This window comes from Colius striatus, chromosome 7, assembly GCF_028858725.1.
Source record: "Colius striatus isolate bColStr4 chromosome 7, bColStr4.1.hap1, whole genome shotgun sequence".
Lineage (NCBI taxonomy): Eukaryota > Metazoa > Chordata > Aves > Coliiformes > Coliidae > Colius > Colius striatus.
This window is the reverse complement of record NC_084765.1, coordinates 10,804,387-10,821,797: the sequence shown is the minus strand read 5'-3', so window position 1 is coordinate 10,821,797 and position 17,411 is coordinate 10,804,387. Positions and strand designations below refer to the sequence as shown.

At 38.5% G+C, this 17,411-nt stretch overlaps 1 protein-coding gene across 3 annotated transcripts in view; it reads left to right on the top strand.

The window, feature by feature from the left end:
• Positions 1 to 17,411, top strand: part of AMPD3 (adenosine monophosphate deaminase 3) — a 34,110-nt gene that overhangs the window by 2,308 nt on the left and 14,391 nt on the right. For all 3 annotated transcript variants that reach the window (XM_061999226.1, XM_061999225.1, XM_061999227.1), the window contains exons 2-6: positions 1,564 to 1,789; positions 4,334 to 4,529; positions 4,974 to 5,139; positions 7,260 to 7,479; positions 9,779 to 9,908. In XM_061999226.1, coding sequence (XP_061855210.1) covers positions 1,569 to 1,789; positions 4,334 to 4,529; positions 4,974 to 5,139; positions 7,260 to 7,479; positions 9,779 to 9,908 — 933 coding nt within the window. In that variant the 5' untranslated portion in view covers positions 1,564 to 1,568. The remainder of the gene's footprint in view (positions 1 to 1,563; positions 1,790 to 4,333; positions 4,530 to 4,973; positions 5,140 to 7,259; positions 7,480 to 9,778; positions 9,909 to 17,411) is intronic.

Sequence of the window (17,411 nt, the reverse complement as noted above, 5' to 3'; positions counted from 1 at the left end):
GTATGTATAGTTGATTTTTATGAAGACTTAATACTAATTGCAAGGCAAGAACTCTCTGGGCAGAAAAACTGCATAGTCTTGGGTCCACAGTTATTTAAAGCAGGGATGTTTTTCCGCTGGGCTGTGAATTGGTACCTAAAATATAAAATGCAGAATAATATAGATGATTATTAAATTGCCAAGTTAATGGTCCAATGTATCTCTTGTCACTTGGTCATGCTATATTTACTTTTAGGATAAAAGCAAAGGAGTTCTCAAAGCAACTGTGAAAACAGGTGGATGTTAATTAGAATATTTTAGGCTGAAACTAACAGGATCACATATCAAAAGGATCACATATCAACATGTGAAACTTGCAACATGCCTACAGAAATACCATAATGGGGGTCCTGATAAGTTCTGCCTGGAGTGATTAACAACTGCCATCTTCCATGCTGACTCACAGCATACATTGTTCTTTAAATTAATGCTGTCCTAGAAAGTGTGTTTGCATTTTTGTAACCAAAAAGGATTCTGAAAAGCCAGTTTTGGACCCAGGCTTCACATTCTGGCAGTGCTTGGATCCATTTGTTTTGACGTGTTTGTTGCTATTTTTAACTTATGTAATAAGAATTTAATCTTATTTGGTACAAACTCCATCATACTGAAGGCACTCAAAAAGCTTTATAGTACATACTAAGTAATACCAGTCAGTAACTTACAAGTGCTGTATTTTTTTTTCCCTGCCGGAATGCTACCAGATATGCCACAAGTCATGTTTTGGGTTGTATGAAAATGAAATACAAACATGAAACTAAAGAAGAATTGCTAAATATGGTATTTCAGTAGTACTGTTATAAAGAAAAATGGAAATAGTGATGAAAGGATACTTAAATGAAAGTCTATAATACAAAGCTTTTTTTTTTGAAAAACAGTATTTAAATCCCAAGTAGAAATTAAAGTCTCTATCTTACCTGCTTCCCACATACAACTCAAAAGCAGGATATGAACTACTGAAAAAAAAAAAGGTCCCTGAGTTAACTACATCAGACTTGCTTGTGTTTTGCAACCATTTTATTTCCCAGCAAGTCCATGACTTTTGTATTTGTCGAAAGGATGGGGTGAGGTAGAAATTTGTAACCTTGTTTTCTAGCTTGCTTGTGTCTCTAAAATTGGTTTGAAGTCCCTGAGCAGGGATGAAGGCAGGAAACTGAGTGATTTCCAAGTTCAGTGCAAGTACACACAGTTAAGTGTATGCTACATCGTAAATCATAGTCACTCTGATTATGCAAGTAAGTTGGGATCTATTGGCCAATCTGTACCTATGCGTCTTAGGAATTTTTATTAGCATACCAAGAAGTCCCTAATTCACTAATTAGCATAGCTCTGCAAGAAAAGATGCTCAGTGGATGGCTGTGGTTCTTGTGTACTGCATACCTGTTGAAATTCTGTCTAACTGTTTTCCTTTTCTGCTTTTGGTCTAACCTCTTAATTTTAGTAGATGTACTATGAAAAAACCCCAACGCTCTCCCATATAATTACAAGAACAATAAAGATATCTTTGTCAACTGTCTCCCTTATTAGCCGAGATGCCCAGACAATTTCCAAAGCTGAACATCTCTGATGTTGATGAGCATGTGCGACTTCTAGCAGAGAAGGTATTTGCTAAAGTTCTCCGAGAAGAAGACAGCAAAGATGCCTTGTCACTATTCACTGTGCCTGAAGACTGTCCTATTGGGCAGAAAGAGGCCAAGGAGAGGGAACTGCAGAAGGAACTGGCAGAACAACAGTCTGTGGAAACAGCAAAAAGGTTTGTTCAGTAGTTGCCTTCTTAGTGGAAAATGGGTTTTTCAAAGAGTTTAAGTTAATATTGAAATAGCTGGCAAATAACATACTGCCTGTTATTACTTCAGGAGGAAGGTCAGCAGCAGGTACCGGTCAACAAAGGGCACTGATGTGATGTCATTGTGTGCTATGCAGAAAGTGTGGGGCTGGGCCATGAGGTTGTTTCAGCTGCATTTCCAGCAATAGCATAGATACAGCTTAAGCAAGTTTAACAAACAGCATAGTTGGGTAGAACTGAACGCAGCCCTAAAGCTCTTTAATGTAAAAAGAGTCAGAAAAGGAAACACTTCCTCACATTCTAGTTTAATTCAGAGAAATGGAAAATTTTAACACTGAGAAAATAACAGTGATGTGATCCTTCTTTTAGTCTTTGTAAAATAGATGAAAGCAAAGAGTTGACATTTAACATCAAGGGAGAGGTGAAAAGTGGTATTGGCATAATGAGGTTATTTGCAGGTTTCCTTAACTCACAGAGATAAAATCTAACTACTATCAGCCATAAAATAATGTGTTTTGACTTTTCTGGGGGAAAAAAAAAAACGTACAGTCTACCTTTGTTTTACTCATGAATCTAAAGAAGCAAAACTTGATTTGGTTTATGATTGTCTTCTGTGAGAGTTGTAGCCTTACCCTGATATCAGACTGTTCCAGTATCTTGGCTTCAGTGGACTGGCTTGACTGTTTCCTGGAGTCCTGTGGCTCAGCAGCAGTCTGACACCAAATGGCTTGTGTGTGTGTTCAGACTCTTGAAAAAGCAGGCAAACACGGAAGCCTTTGCCAGCAATAGCTAAACACATGTGCCCACTTAGCTGCAGACAATCAGTTGGGCAATGCTTGGCATCATATTTCTGGAACAGAAGGGAGAGGAGTCAGTCAAGTTCAATTAAGGCATGACACACTGATGATATAAAGCGGAGACTTTGGATTTTGAATTGTGCAAGTGGGTTTCCCACTTGGCATGTTCATACACATAAAAGCTCAGAAGGAAAAAATTAGATGTTTCCATTCAAATAACCATTTGCTGTGTCTTTCTTCATGAACAAATAAGTTTCACTTTTAATTTGGGAAATGGTCTTTTAGAAATATGTTCTGTTAAACTGTACCTCATGTTTTTGTACAAGTTCAGCTGTCAAAAGTGGGAAGTTATATGTACATTGTTTACACATGGGAACAGAACGTGTGTTCTTCACTGTCCTATAGGACTTTCAGGATAGCTATGTGAGGAAAACTTCTTTTTTCAGCTGCAGTTGATCCAACACTGCCTTTCAAGAATTTCATACTGATTTCAAAGGTGGCTTTAAGTACCTAAGAAAGGATGGAATTTGGTCATAGGGTATTAATTATACCAGCATTGCATCTTCAGGGAGTTGGACTACATGATCCCTTCCAAAGCTTAAGATTCTATGATTCTTATTTTTCCGTCTATCACAGAAGTATTATACAACTCCTAGAGAATATTCCAGTATTCCTTTTACTTTGTTAACTTTTTGGGGACTAGTTTGTAAAACGAGGACCTACTTCCACAGTGCAAAAGAAAGTGATATCACAGGTAGTTTCTAACATGATATTTATTTATTATACGTATAATTAAAATACATTTAAATATATTGAAACTTGAGTAAAGAAAATGAATTAAAATCTTTATATAAATTAAGTCTTTAATTCAATATTTAGATATGTTCTAAAACTTCACTTGAAGTATTGCAATTACTTCACTGAAAAATGCAGTATTCATTTTTTTAGCTGGTTTTGTACACATCTATCACTGTTTTGCTGAGGAAGGGTGAAAGTTTTTATATCTACAGAGCTTAGCCATTTAGTGCTCTGAGGGAAAGAATGGACTTGTGATCAGACCCATGCTGTTATTACTCTGATAACCTACATGAGCCTTTTGCTCAAGTCTCATCAAACATTGCCTGAGAAATAACTACGTGCTCATCCTTTTTCTTATAAACGTAACTGACTATATGTATTTTGATGCACAGTCTTGACAACCGGATGAGTTTTTCAGTCCTGTGTGTTTTCAGAAGAATGAACAGTGTATGTAATAACACGACAACTTACAGCAACTTAACCATAAATAACATTCACTTGTTTCTGTCTGATACTTCCTGAATTCTGGCACCACCAATCTCTTAAGAATAAACTTCTACTAAAGTAAGCACAGTGGTCACGTTTTCCCTCTGTATAGTGGCTTGCTGAAACTGAATTTGTAAGGAGTGAAGCAAAGCAAACCTTAGGACATCTTACAGTGATTGTACATAAATGATGATGTATTGTATTTCTGTGCAGGGTAAGTGCAATTGTGTAGCATATATCATGTGAAATGTCAATACAAAAAAAAAAAGCTAAAAGCACAAATATTTTGAGACCAACATTTTTGCTGTGGTATGAGGGATTTCATTTGTAAAATTTCTTAGGGGGAGCTTTCTTTGCTGTAATGAGTTTTCCAGTGTATTGTGTGTTTTATACAGCACCTTATTTTATGCTTTATACCATGAATTTTTAGGAAGAAAAGTTTCAAGATGATTCGATCTCAGTCTTTATCATTACAAATTCCATCCCAGGAATGGAAAGCACCATCAGCTAATCCTGTTCTGTCTCCTGCAACACCAGTTCTTCCAACTGCTTTTGTGCCAGTCCAAGTGCCATATGATGTACCAGAGTTTCAGAGAGTTTCAATCAGTGGGGATTACTGTGCAGGGGTAAGAAGCTTCCCTTCCCCCCACCCCACCCTGCCGCGTCCCATATGCGATGGGGAAAAGAAGTCTCAAACCACAAGCAGTTTGTGTATGATGTGTGAAATGCCAGTATATTATGGCTCTCTTCAAAAACAACTATAAATTGCTTTGTGAACATGTTGATTTGTAAAACAGGTGAAGTAAAGGTTAGGTTGTTTTATATTTTTTATCATAAAAAATAAATATAAATAAATGAGTAATAAATAGTAGGAGGGGGAAAAAATGTGTTTTCTATATTAATTTGGATTTTGCTTCTGTCACTCGCTTCCTGAGACCTTGTGTAACAGCCTTATAGTCAAGCTACATACATTGCTGGAAATTCAGTCTCCTTATTACTAGCATGGATTCAGTTTGTTGCTAAAACTGCTGTTTTATTTTTGTCAGTATTTATCCAGGCTTTCTTTTCAGGTTACAGTTGATGATTACGAGCAAGCTGCCAAGAGCCTGGTGAAAGCGCTTCTCATTCGAGAAAAGTATTCCCGTCTTGCCTACCACCGCTTCCCAAGAACAACATCTCAGTATTTGTGTAGCATGCGAGACGAAAAATGGAAGGTTGAAGATGAAGTGTATCCAGGTGAATATTCTTCCTTCTGTTTTTGAAATACAGAATTAAACCTGTGCACTGCTGTGGTAAAAGTAAGCTGGATTTTATGTGGTGATCTCTTCTGAGTGTCTTTGCTTCTGTAATTTATTCTGTTGGAATGACTGTTCTAATCTGAAACTCTGAAGCTGTCGAAAGCTAAAAACCCCCATTTTAGATGCTCATTGATATTTTTGTTTTCAGCAAATGGGATAGTAAGTATTACACATGTATTCCTTCAGAAAAAGAGATATATGGATATGATTCAAAGTAAAAGGTCACTCCTCCTGATCTTGGCAGGCTGAAATAAGAGGGATTATGAGCTCACCTACATTGTCATTGTAAATTGAAACACAAAGCAGATGTGCCAGTTGGCAAGCCCTGAGTCAGTAATTTCAGAGGCATGGTACACTTACCAGGTCAAGGCTGGAAGCTGTATAGTCATCTTTGTTGGGCATTCTGCCTGGGTTAATAAACTCTAGTCTCTCAGCAAAGCTTATTAAGTTGAACATAATCCCCACTATATATGTCATAATTCATATTTTTTTCCACTTAGGTGGGTTGTGTTTTGAAAGCTTTGTTTGTGCATTAAACTGCTTGCACTGCTAGTTTTTGGATGAGCCTGTGAGAGGGAACTTTTGTCCTGTACACATGTGCCACTGTAGATGTGTCCATATTGTTGGTAATGTATTCTCAGCCATAAAGTGGCATTTTAAATCCATTACCCTCTAGCTGAGTGGTTGAAAGAGGGTTAATTAACATGTTTTCATGCAGAAGATATTTTCAAGCTATTATTAGGTTAATAACTTTTTTATCAATTATGGTTTTAAACTTGTGACATAAATGATAAAATCTCATTACACAATGTCTTAACACACATTTGAGCTGGATAGTTATGAATGGTATCAGTTTATAACATATTCAGGTGCTCTAAGTGAATGAAAGGAGTGGTTAATTACTTTTCTGTCTTGGCTTAACTGAACAGGTAAAAGAGGGAATCTCAGTGATAAGATCGAGCCCAAGAATGTAGTGCAGCTGACATCAGTGTGTCTGAGGGATTTATTTTATGCTAGTTGCATTAGTAAGATGCTGTGAAAGAAGCAATGAACACCTACTAGCATGAATGATGATGGCTGAGTGTTCACATTAGCTGAATCTCCCAGAAGTATTTGTGTTTACCTGATTCTGAGAGTGGGGGGAAAAAAAAATGTACTGAACAACTTCCAACTGTGCTTCTGGTACTTCCTGATTTTGGTGATGATCAAAAGTCTAAGAGTTATATTGTACTATCTCTGGCTTCTGTGCCTCTTGGTTCTATTAAAGAGCAATTAAACATAAAAATAAGGATTTTTGTTTAAAACCAAAACCAACCACACACAGAAAACACACATGAAAAAAATGCAGTCAAAACACCACAAGACCAAAAAACCAAACAGACCTCCCCAGAAAAAGAGAAAGTTCTACCACTGCCTCGGCCAGCAGGAGAAGCACTGAGTCTTCAGTTATTGTCTGCTCTATTAGTGAAGTATATTCACTAATAGTCCTAATATGTATGCCCTGGTCTGGCTCACTGGACTGTGGGATAGGCAGAGGTGAAGAAGTAAGGCACAGCCTGTTCTTTTCTGACAGATGTTTCAGTGTGAGAACAGCTGCATTACTGTGTGCTTCAATACAAATTTAAAAAATAACTACAGTGAGCAGAAGGGGAAAAGAAAATCAGTGAAGGTGGGTATGAAGTCAACTGTTTTATTGTTCAAAAATCTCAACTGTACTTTCAACTGTCCTAAATTAGATACTTCAGGAAACTTATTCTGAAACTTGTGCCATCACACATTAATTAAATCTATCTATACACTGGTTCAGAGACCTCTAATAGCGTATAGTATTTGAATTAAGGTAGGCACTTAGCTTTGAAAGGGGCTGTAATTAAAGCTGATCAGAATAAAGCTGTGTGATAATAACACATCTTTTATGGTAACTGAAAATGTGATTTTACTGAGAGTAGTAAGATTTGTTAGAAATGAAGCATTATAGAAGTAGAAGGCCCTTCTTGTAATTTGTTTGCCTTCTGTATAAAATATTTCTTCTAAATATAAACATAAATTTATTTCCAGATTTCCATTCACCACCAGAAGAAAATGAAGACCCTTACAATCTTGATGATGCTCCAGACAATTTGGATTATGTTGTGAAGATAAAAGGTGGCATTCCCTTTGTTTATGATAACAAAGAAATGATGGAACTCAACGAGCCCCGGAGTCTGCCGTATCCTGACCTAGAGACCTATACCCTTGACCTGAGCCATGTTCTTGCTCTAATTGCAGATGGTCCAACGTATGTTTGTTTTCTTTCTTTTCTGCCCCTTCAGGCTCTTGCCTTTAGTTTAATTCTTCTCACTTTTGTGATATTGAATTGCTCAATGTACTCAGTCTACAGTAATGTTTTGTTTTGCCCTTCTGAAGCATTAATGCATCATGGAAAGACTTAAAGGAGAAAACCAAACCCATCATAAGTCTGTATTTCACTTTCTTCAGTTTCTTTGCATCAGCCATAGCAGAATGAGAACCAATTGTCATAAAAGCAATACATTTACTAAATGTTAAAGTAAGATCTGACCTGAACTATTTGAGGCATGGGAACTGAAACTTGGGACCTCACCTTTTTATTTTGTTTTGGCCTAGACTGAGTTTGAAGCATTTGAACAGTTGAAATTCTTTAGTATCTCTTCTACTTTTCCTGCATGAAAAGAAACCCTGTATTTGTTGAGCATACAGAACAGCTCAGCAACATAAATATGAAGTCTGCTTTGTTCCCCATGTGAATTAGGTGTTCACATGCTGCAAAACTGATGCATGCATGCTTAAAATAGGCCTGAAGTTTCCCATAACCATCAAACTCCTGGGAGATCTCTAAACCTCATCAATATAACAACTCTAGTAGAGTCTCTGACACACTCTTGACAAAGCTCAACATGGGGAAAGGAGAGGAATCCACCTTAGGACAGAGCCGGTGGGAACCTGGACTGTCCTTCTGAACTATTGTTCTGCCTGCCACCATTTCATTCCTAATCCCACTTTTGAAAGATAATCACTTAGAATGTGACAAGTTAGTTACACCTGATCCATTCTTTCCTCTTGGAGTCTGGGTTTGACACCTGCAGCATAATATACTTGCCTTGTGCATTGGTAGTGTCAAAGCAGATGGTCTGAGCAGAACTGTCCTGTTCCCTGTGCTTCTGCCAGCATTATCTGCACTCCTGGTCCAAATCAAAGCTACCTTGAGTATGCTTGTTTACAGTATGCAGTGGGTAAATTCATTTATCCATTTCCAAGAGACAGATATTGAGAAGCCTAAAGGGCAAGGAGGAAAAATTTTAAACAAAAGTCATAGTGAAGACCCTTCTTTTTGCAGCTTTTGTCATCATCAGGAAGCCATAAATAAGAAGGGCCTTGGTAGGATGTGTTGGAACACTCAGCACCTTTGTGAATGCAGGAGCAATAATCTCCTTTCACTTCTGCAGATTAAGCTTTTGCTGATTCACATTCCCTGATAAATACAAACAAGCCACAATGAAAAAATCTTTTCAATAATCCTGTTGCATAAGCTCTTCATACAGTATTGTTTCCCTCTTTGCAGCAAGTGCTCTCCTGCCATTTATGTCTGTCACACACAGGGCCGCTTGGAACCCATTGTTCTTTAAGCTTTGCTGTTCTTAAACTGGTGAAATCTCACCCCTACTCAGTCTTCTGGTCTCCTGAATAATAGGATAACCCAACAAAGACTTCTTGCAGTGGGCAAATGGGTCTTGATCAGTATCAAATACAGTGAGCAGTGTTTGAATTAACTTTCAAATCAATAGTGGGATTTCTGTCCCACTGAGGACAGATTGTCAACAATAAAGCAGAAAAAAGAAGGCTATTACACTAATAGTGGTACAAAAATATTGTAGACTCAGTAAGAATTAACAGATGGTGAAGGGAAAAACCATGTCATTGGTTAAAAATAGAATGAGAAAGATAACAGAAGATGAAAGAGCAGCCACAGGAGTAGGCAAGCAGTGACAGAGACACATAATTTTTCTAAGAAGAGCACAAGAAATTATTTTGGGAAAAAAGTATTTCTACCAAAAAGATACGTGTGTGTGTGTGTGTGAAGGCATAAAGAAATTCAAGTATATTGGATACATTGAAAAAGCAAATCAACTTTGGGTTTGGTTTTCTTTAAATGCTTCCCATAGTGAACAAGGTTGGATTACAAGGTGCTCCTGTTCTGGGTGAGGTCATCTGCTCTAGTGGAGGTACATTCTCAGAGTAGTAGCAGCTGACATCATATTCTATTACAGGTTTTGTGCTTTCTCTGGTCATTGTTACTGAAAGAACTGCAGTTTATGCACAGGTACACTGATAACAGTACATAGACAAACCACAGAACGTGGTTACGTAGAGTTCTATTTGAGGTGTTGTCCATAACTCTGGTCTGAAATCATATTGGATAATCACATATTTGTTAACCAGTAGGATAAGAAAACGTATTTGTCTTGATCTTCATTTAAAAGAAATTTACTATGAAAACTTTCAAGTTCCGAATTTGAAACATTTCAAGTTACGGTTAATTTTTGTGTTTTCTTTTACAGAAAAACATATTGTCACCGGAGGCTGAACTTTTTAGAGTCTAAATTTAGCTTACATGAGATGTTAAATGAGATGTCAGAATTTAAAGAACTGAAGAGTAATCCCCATCGAGACTTTTATAATGTGAGAAAGGTGAGTGTGAAAAGGATTAAAGGCATGACATTATTTTTAGTCAGAGTTCCAGCAATTTTGCTTTTCTTGTGTGAGGTGTAGATGATATGCATGAAGTGGAGTGTGCTTACATCTCAACTGAATTACTTCAAGAAAATTTTCCTACATGGGAACTGTACAGGAAAATTAACTTGAATGTAAGTGTGTTAAATGGATTATGCTGAAGTAGATCTGTTTACTTGTTCAGAATCAAAGTGGCTTAATTGTGTGTAGATTGCTTTAAAGGAATGAAACTGAGTTAGTCTAATGAAGCTCACTTGGATTATGAATAAAAATATCCACATCAAGGTTTAATTCATTTTAATTCACTTACTTGGAAGACAGTCAAGTGCATTTTCCTGCCTTTATGTGGGTAAGTCATACTAGGCTGTAGTAAGAACATGTGTATAGATTTTGGATAAAAATTTCCCATCCGGTTGAAACTAGGTCTTTAAATACATATCAAAAGAAAAAAGATGTCCCACAGAAAGAGAACTGAGTGTTCATGCTGGCATCAGTATCTTTTAAAAAATATCTGTGAAATATTAAGTAAAGAGATTATTTGATTTGAGTTACAGTCTTAGCTGACTCTGGGATACACTGGGATGTAATTAGGGGACAGGTAGGGAAATCGAGGAGCCGTTTCATTTCCTGGCACCTTCACACTCAGGGGAGCTGCATTCTCTTCAAAGCATGGAAGCAACAATGTTATACCGCTTCATTTGCTTCCCTTTTGTGCAGTTAAGAGGAAGTTACTGGAGAGAAAATGCTTCAGTTTGATAGGCAGGTTTCCTCGCACAGCAGTAATTGTTCCTGGTGGTGTTAACCCTTTCAGGTCCATTTTGCATTGCTTCGGTATGCAACTGGAAGAGGTAGTTAATATTTTGTAATTTCAGGGTTTAGATCAATACTTTAATTATTCTTATATTTTGGTTAGCATTAGTACATCAAAAAGTCCTTTTGGCTTTTTGTTTTTGTGTCTAGGGTGCTGGCAACTGGATGTTTGCTACTGTTACAGAATCACAGAATGACAGGTTGGAAGGGGCCTGTAGAGATCATTTAGTCCAACCCCTTGCTAAAGCAGGTTCACCTTGATTAGGTTGCATAGGAACATGTTCAGGTGGGTTTTGAAAACCTCCAAAACAGGAGACTCTCTAGCCTCCCTGGACAGCCTGTGCCAGGGCTCCATCACCCTCACAGGAAAGAAGTTTTTCCTTATATTCAAGAGGAAATTCCTGCGTTCCAGCTTGTGCCTGTTACCCCTTGTCCTGTCACTGGGCACTAGAGAAAAACAGGCTTGCCACATCCTCTTCGTGCCTGCCCTTTAGGAATTTTTAAGCATCAATGAGGCCCTCTCTCAGACTTCTCATCTCCAGACTAAACAGCCCCAGCCTTTCCTCAGATGTTCCAGTCCCCTCATTGTTTTGGTAGCCCTCCACTGGACTATCAAATACAAAACCTGCTAAACAAGTGTTTGATGAGTGTACCCCTCTTGGTTTGTTAGGTAAAGTCTAATGAATGTCACACTTTTATCTGTTAAGCATGTTGATGAGAGGATCTAGTAGCTAATTCACTCAAGGAGTATTCAACTCTAAACTTGACAGTGTGCTTGCATAACCCCGGGCAAGATATTTACTCCATGCCACATTCAGAGAAAACACTTCGCTAGCTGACAGAGACATTGATAGTAAGACATATGGTGACTGAGAGGTGTGAAGGACAGAGATGTGGGTCAGGTAACTGCCAAGCCAGTCAGATTGATTACTGAGAAGTTGCTGTTAATAGGATTATACTTGCTACTTTCAGTTATTTATTTAAACACAAGTGAGCAATGTGTCTGGGCATATCTTAATTATTTTCTAATGATCTACTTTTAAATAAGACAATGTACAAATGGATTCATGTTGTTAAAAAGCACAAAATGTGCATCACTTCCCCTTTGGCAATAGTTGAATTCAAGAGAGAAGGAACAAGCCTGCCCTTCCCTGGCAGAGATCATTCCTACTGCTAGTTATTGCTTTAGCAATTCTTGTTGCACAGAATTAATCTTGCTTAAAGTCATAAAGCCAGCTTACAAGTAGTATTTTTATGAAGCACTCTCTATGGAAAGTAAACTGCATTGTTGATAGACTCCTCTAAGTCCCCAAAGAATCTTGTTTCCACTATTTCTTGCTAACCCAAGTAATATTTGGATCTGTAACTTCACTGAAATTCTTCCTCTCTAATAACAGTATCATCAGTGAAACTTATACTATGAAACAGCCACTTCTAGTACCTATTATTTTCAAGATGTCTCTCTGTTAGTCAATCCTAAAGAGTGTATACTTCTAAGGAAAGAGTTCAGCGCAGGGCCACCAAGATGATTAAGGGACTGGAGCATCTCCCTTATGATGAAAGGCTGAGGGAGCTGAGGCTCTTTAGCTTGAAGAACAGGAGACTGAGAGGTGATCTCATTAATGATTACAGATATGTAAAGGGTGGATGTCAGGAGGATGGAGCCAGGCTCTTCTCTATGATGACTAATGACAGGACAAAGGGCAATGAGTATAAGCTGGAACATAAGAGGTTCCAAAGAAATACAAGGAAGAATTTATTCACTGTGAAGGTGATGAAAGACTGGAACAGGCTGCCCAGGTGGGTTCCTGAGTCTCTCTCTCTGGAGACATTCAAAACCCACCTGGATGAGTTCCTGTGTGACCTACTCTAGGTGATCCTGTTCTGGCAGGGGGGTTGAACTAGATGATCTTTCAAGGTCCCTTCCAACCCTTGAGATTCTGTGAAAGCAAGAAATAAGGTTCATCTAAAAGAGCTATTAGTGAAGTTGTCTATTACATCCTTCAGACACTAGTGTGGAGATCCTAGTACGATCTGTTTGCTTATGTAAAAATGCCAAGTAACTGGTGGAAAATGCCAAAATGAAAACAGTTATGAATGCAGTAGTAAGGTCAATCAGTGAACGTGTAGTATTGCTTTTAGAAAGATGCAGTAGAAGGCTGGCCAGCATTATTTGCTGGCATGACAGCAAAAAGTTACTGATTTTTTTTTTCCTTCTCCTGCTGGTTTAATAGTTCTCCTGCAGTGGGCTCATCCCCAAAATAAGGCTCCTATTAAATAAGGGAAATGTATGTGTGTATCTTACTTATTGGACTTAGCAGAATGCAAAGATATGTTTTGCACTGATCAAGCTGGAACTGAAACATTGCCCTTTAATAATCAGACAGATATTTCTGTAGAGAGGTAAGAATCCACAGGTGGTAAGACAGCGTGGCTGGCTCCTCTTGGCTCCCTGCCAGAGGTGGACAACTGTCTACATAGAAGGCTAACTTTAGAGAAGACTGATTTGAGTCTGCTATCAGCAGGGCTCTCCCACGTTCTCCAGCTGATGCATAGCAAAGTGCATTCAACACAAATCGTCCACATAATCCCAGAGTCGCCTGCATTAAGGATGAAATTAATTAACAATAGTTTTGCTTTAAAGCACAAAAACTCTGACCTGAGTTTTAGTCTTTGTATACTAGGGTGTCTTGCCTTCCAAAACAAGTATGTGAGGCTTTTTTGAGTAGGGCTTCGACAATAGACCACTGTGCCAAACAGCCTCAGATAATTCAGAGCTGATAGTTTTTTTACCTGAAGTACACCTTCAAAGGAAAGCACCTATACTTGAATATTATGTTACTTTTATTAAAATATGCTAATTGGAAGAGGCATTTATGGTGCTTTCTTGGTCTTGGTGTGCTTCTTGTTATTGGGAACTTTTGTTTGTATTGTTCTTTCTGGGAGGGGGAGACTGTTCCCCTCGGTGAAGCCAAGATATTAGTTTGCCTACCATCTATTTGCTGCCTGTATGACATATATCTATGTACTGCATTGGCAGCTGCACTTCACTGCAAATGACTTTGACAGAGTTTTCTAAAGATAACAAAATGACATCCTGAACCTCCTGCCATATTCTTTCTGTCTTTAGCCATGTTTCAGTGTGTCAGCAAAGCAAGGCTGAAGGTATGTCATAGCAGTGACTTTTATACACCATATTCTTCTGCCTGTGGACTCACTGCGATGCCTGCTCTCAGGCCAGGCTGACTGTGCAGGGAAGAACACAGTTTCTACAGTGGCTTACACAGTCCTGCTGAATTCTGTGTTGCAACAGGTGGTTGTTGCTGTGACATACCATTTGGTCTAGATCATTGCAACTGATTATTATTTTTAAGCATTGGTTAGACAAAAAGGAAGTGAATTCTATCTTTTGTTTGTGACCACAGGGTGAAATACCACTTGTTGCTTCTAAGAAGGGAAGTTAGAGTGGGTTTATATAGAGACATGTTTAGGGAGAAGGGGAAGGGAAAAAAATTATAATAGTGATTCTCAGAGAATAAGCCTGAGATGGTTAGTTCAGCTCAGAGCTATGTGTGATATGCACTAGGCACTGGAGAAGATTTCTCAGGAGTTTACTGAACTGCAGAGGCATTTTTGAGAGTAGTATTTCTCAAGAGGAAGCAAGACTTTAAAAGAACTGCAGTTGCTACTGTGTCATATGATCCTTGCATACAAGCAAACAAAAGAAACACAATGCCTCCTTGCTTTCCATCCTTCCCCTCCTAACAGCAGTGAATTCATGTTGATTTAAATAAAGAGGAAATGTTTTGTTTTGTTTCAAGACTCACCCACTCCAGTACCTGAGCCACCACTGGAACCAGTGCATCTGCTTCAATAAACTGCACTTATTTGGCTTCCCTATGCCTGGTGTTCTGTGACTTGCTTTTCCTGAATGTTTAGAGCTTGTAGGGCATCTATTAACTGTTGTGTCTCTCTCCCATATACATTGACCAAGCCCAGTAGTTTATACTATCTCACTGTTCCAGGAAGAGTTTATAGTAAAATATTTGTTTCAAAACGAGAAGACTTTGATTAACCTGAGGAAGCAGGCTGTATGCAATGAACTGGGCTTCTGAAGTCTATACAAGTACTCTGAGGAGTGTAATAGTGTGTTAAGTGGATCCAGTTTTACTATTTTAGACACAGCATTGTTTAGTGTGCATTAGTAATGTACTTCATGTTGTGTACTTAGAAAGTAGTATGTTTCTTGATTTTCTATATGTCTCTAAAATGTGTAGCATATTTGATTAACAATTAAATGTCAATGTTTAGGATTCAGTTTATATCCTGGTCTTTAGTTATACTATAAACATTGACATGGGAATAGATTTTACCCTTAGAAGGCTGCAACGGCTCTGTAGGTATAAACTGCAAATTAAATGACTGTGTGCCAAGTCAAACAGTGGCAATTCTGTGGATTTTATGTCATAGTTTAAACTGGTTTACAGTGCAGGAGTTAGATGGCTGATAGATATTGAGGCACTTCGTAATGCATTTCCTACAGAGCCTTAAAAGCAGATTAGGATGTCACTGGCTTATGTTGAGGGAGTCTGAAAGCTGCAGACATAGTCACTACACAAGGGGAATGAATGTACTCATCTCACATTGCAATGATCTATGTCTGCAGTTTCCTGGACAGAAATGTCCTGGATGAGAGTAGGTTGAGTGACTCCTTACAGCTGATTCATCTGAGGATTCCTTCTAGTGTGATCTCCTGCTATGCAGCTCTTCTTGGGAGTGTGTCCCCTCCAGTGTTAGTTACCTGAATTTTAAAAAGCACAGTGCAGTGGGTTTAACTGTCCCAATGTAATAAGTATCTTTAGGAACTTGTATCTAATGTCAGCATTGGATCTTACATCCTTGTTACATCCTTGTTAGTGAGATTGAAAGCCCCCTCTGTGCCTCATGGTCTTTTCTGGATGTACAAATACCTCTGTATGGTTTATCAAACCAAGTCTGAAATTGCACCTTGAAAGCCAACTAAGTTTCATTTTTACAATCACGCGGCCATGTGGGTTTTTCACTTTTGTTTCCTTTTGTGACATTTCTTGGGAATGCTGTCAGTACTTGGGTTTTTTAAACCTTTAAATGTAGGCAGCAAAACTGGCTGCATTTGCACTCTGACAGCTGCAATACAAGTGGTGTGCAGAAGCAACATTATTTTTTAATTTCTGCTTTGAAGCTCCTTACTCTGTATGAGGAGTTGGAGCAGCCCTTTCCACTACAGTGTCGCATCAGGCTTCATGCTAGAGTGTTATATAATGATTCCAAACCATCTTCTGCCAATATATAGGACAATACTGGGTGGTGCTCTTCAGACTTATCTGAACCATCCTGTCTCTGTTCTATATCATCTCAAAACATGTATTACAACCTGACTATCTTGTTTCCTACTCCTTTTGCAGAATCATCTGCCAGCTGATCTTGTAAGACTTGTTTCCAGTAACAGGCAGTTGGTGCACAAGGAAGATGTTAGAAACAGTGAAAGTTGGTGATTGCTTCTGACAACTTCCCTGTGCTTACAGTAATCTTTGCCCAAGTAGGGCCTGGGCTGGAGGAAAATGGGAATCTTAGCAGACAGACTGCAGCTTCTGAGGGAGCTGAAACTGCTCCTGCTAGGAGACGCAGTCTGTACTTGAAGGCAACTTCAAGTTATCAAGCTGTCCCCAGGGCCATTGCACTCATGATTCACTGTGGAATCTAATCAGAACAGTGGTTTGGTTTGGTTTTAAATTGATAGGAATTTGTTGGTAGCATAGTTTCATTGTTTTGCGTAGGACATGCATTAGGCTGTTTTGTTCAATCAGAATTTCTCAAGGAAATGAAAAGCAAATGGACCCCAGAGCAGCAGCTCTGCTGCTCCACATGCTGAGTATTGCTGTGCTGATAGATCCCTTAAGGCCACTATCCTAGCTAAGGCCTGTTCCTCTCTTTTAGGTACTTGATCCTTAGGAACTACAATTAGCATTACCCGCCTCTTCCAGCAAGATGAAGTTGGGGAATATACCTGTTTTTCTTTAGCTCTTTATAGGTGTAGTTAAGATAGTCCCACAAGGAACTGCAATGGAGCCATTTTACATACTTGCTGGAGGCACCTAAGGAATTACACATAACAAAGGGAAAACAAAAATCAATAAACCAACCTCCAAATCTCATCTCTTGTTACTTTGAGTTGTGTTCTCGTACAGGCTGCTCAAATAGCACTGTAAGCTTCTGAGCAAAAGAAAATCTTACCTGTGGAAACCATTTAGTTCTTGTAATTTTTTTGCTAAAAAATGGGACTCCCACAGCAACTGAAGTACTGTCAGCCCTTCTGTGAAGCTTGCACTTCCCTGAGTGTGTGAAGAGATCTGAAAAATCTGTCAGTGTTATGAGCTGCTGTATTATAATTAAACTTGGGAAAAATTAGTGACAAAAATCTCTCCAATGTATGTTTTGCAGTTCTAGTGGCCTAAGGTGTTTCATGTGGTTAAAATAGAAAAATGAATTATGCTTTTGGAAATGGCTGAGAATTACAGGTCCTTTCAGTCAGAGAAGATCATTGTAACTGCAGTCTAACTGGAAAGACATCACTCATTCATGGATGAAATAAAATAATACTAAAGGACCAGA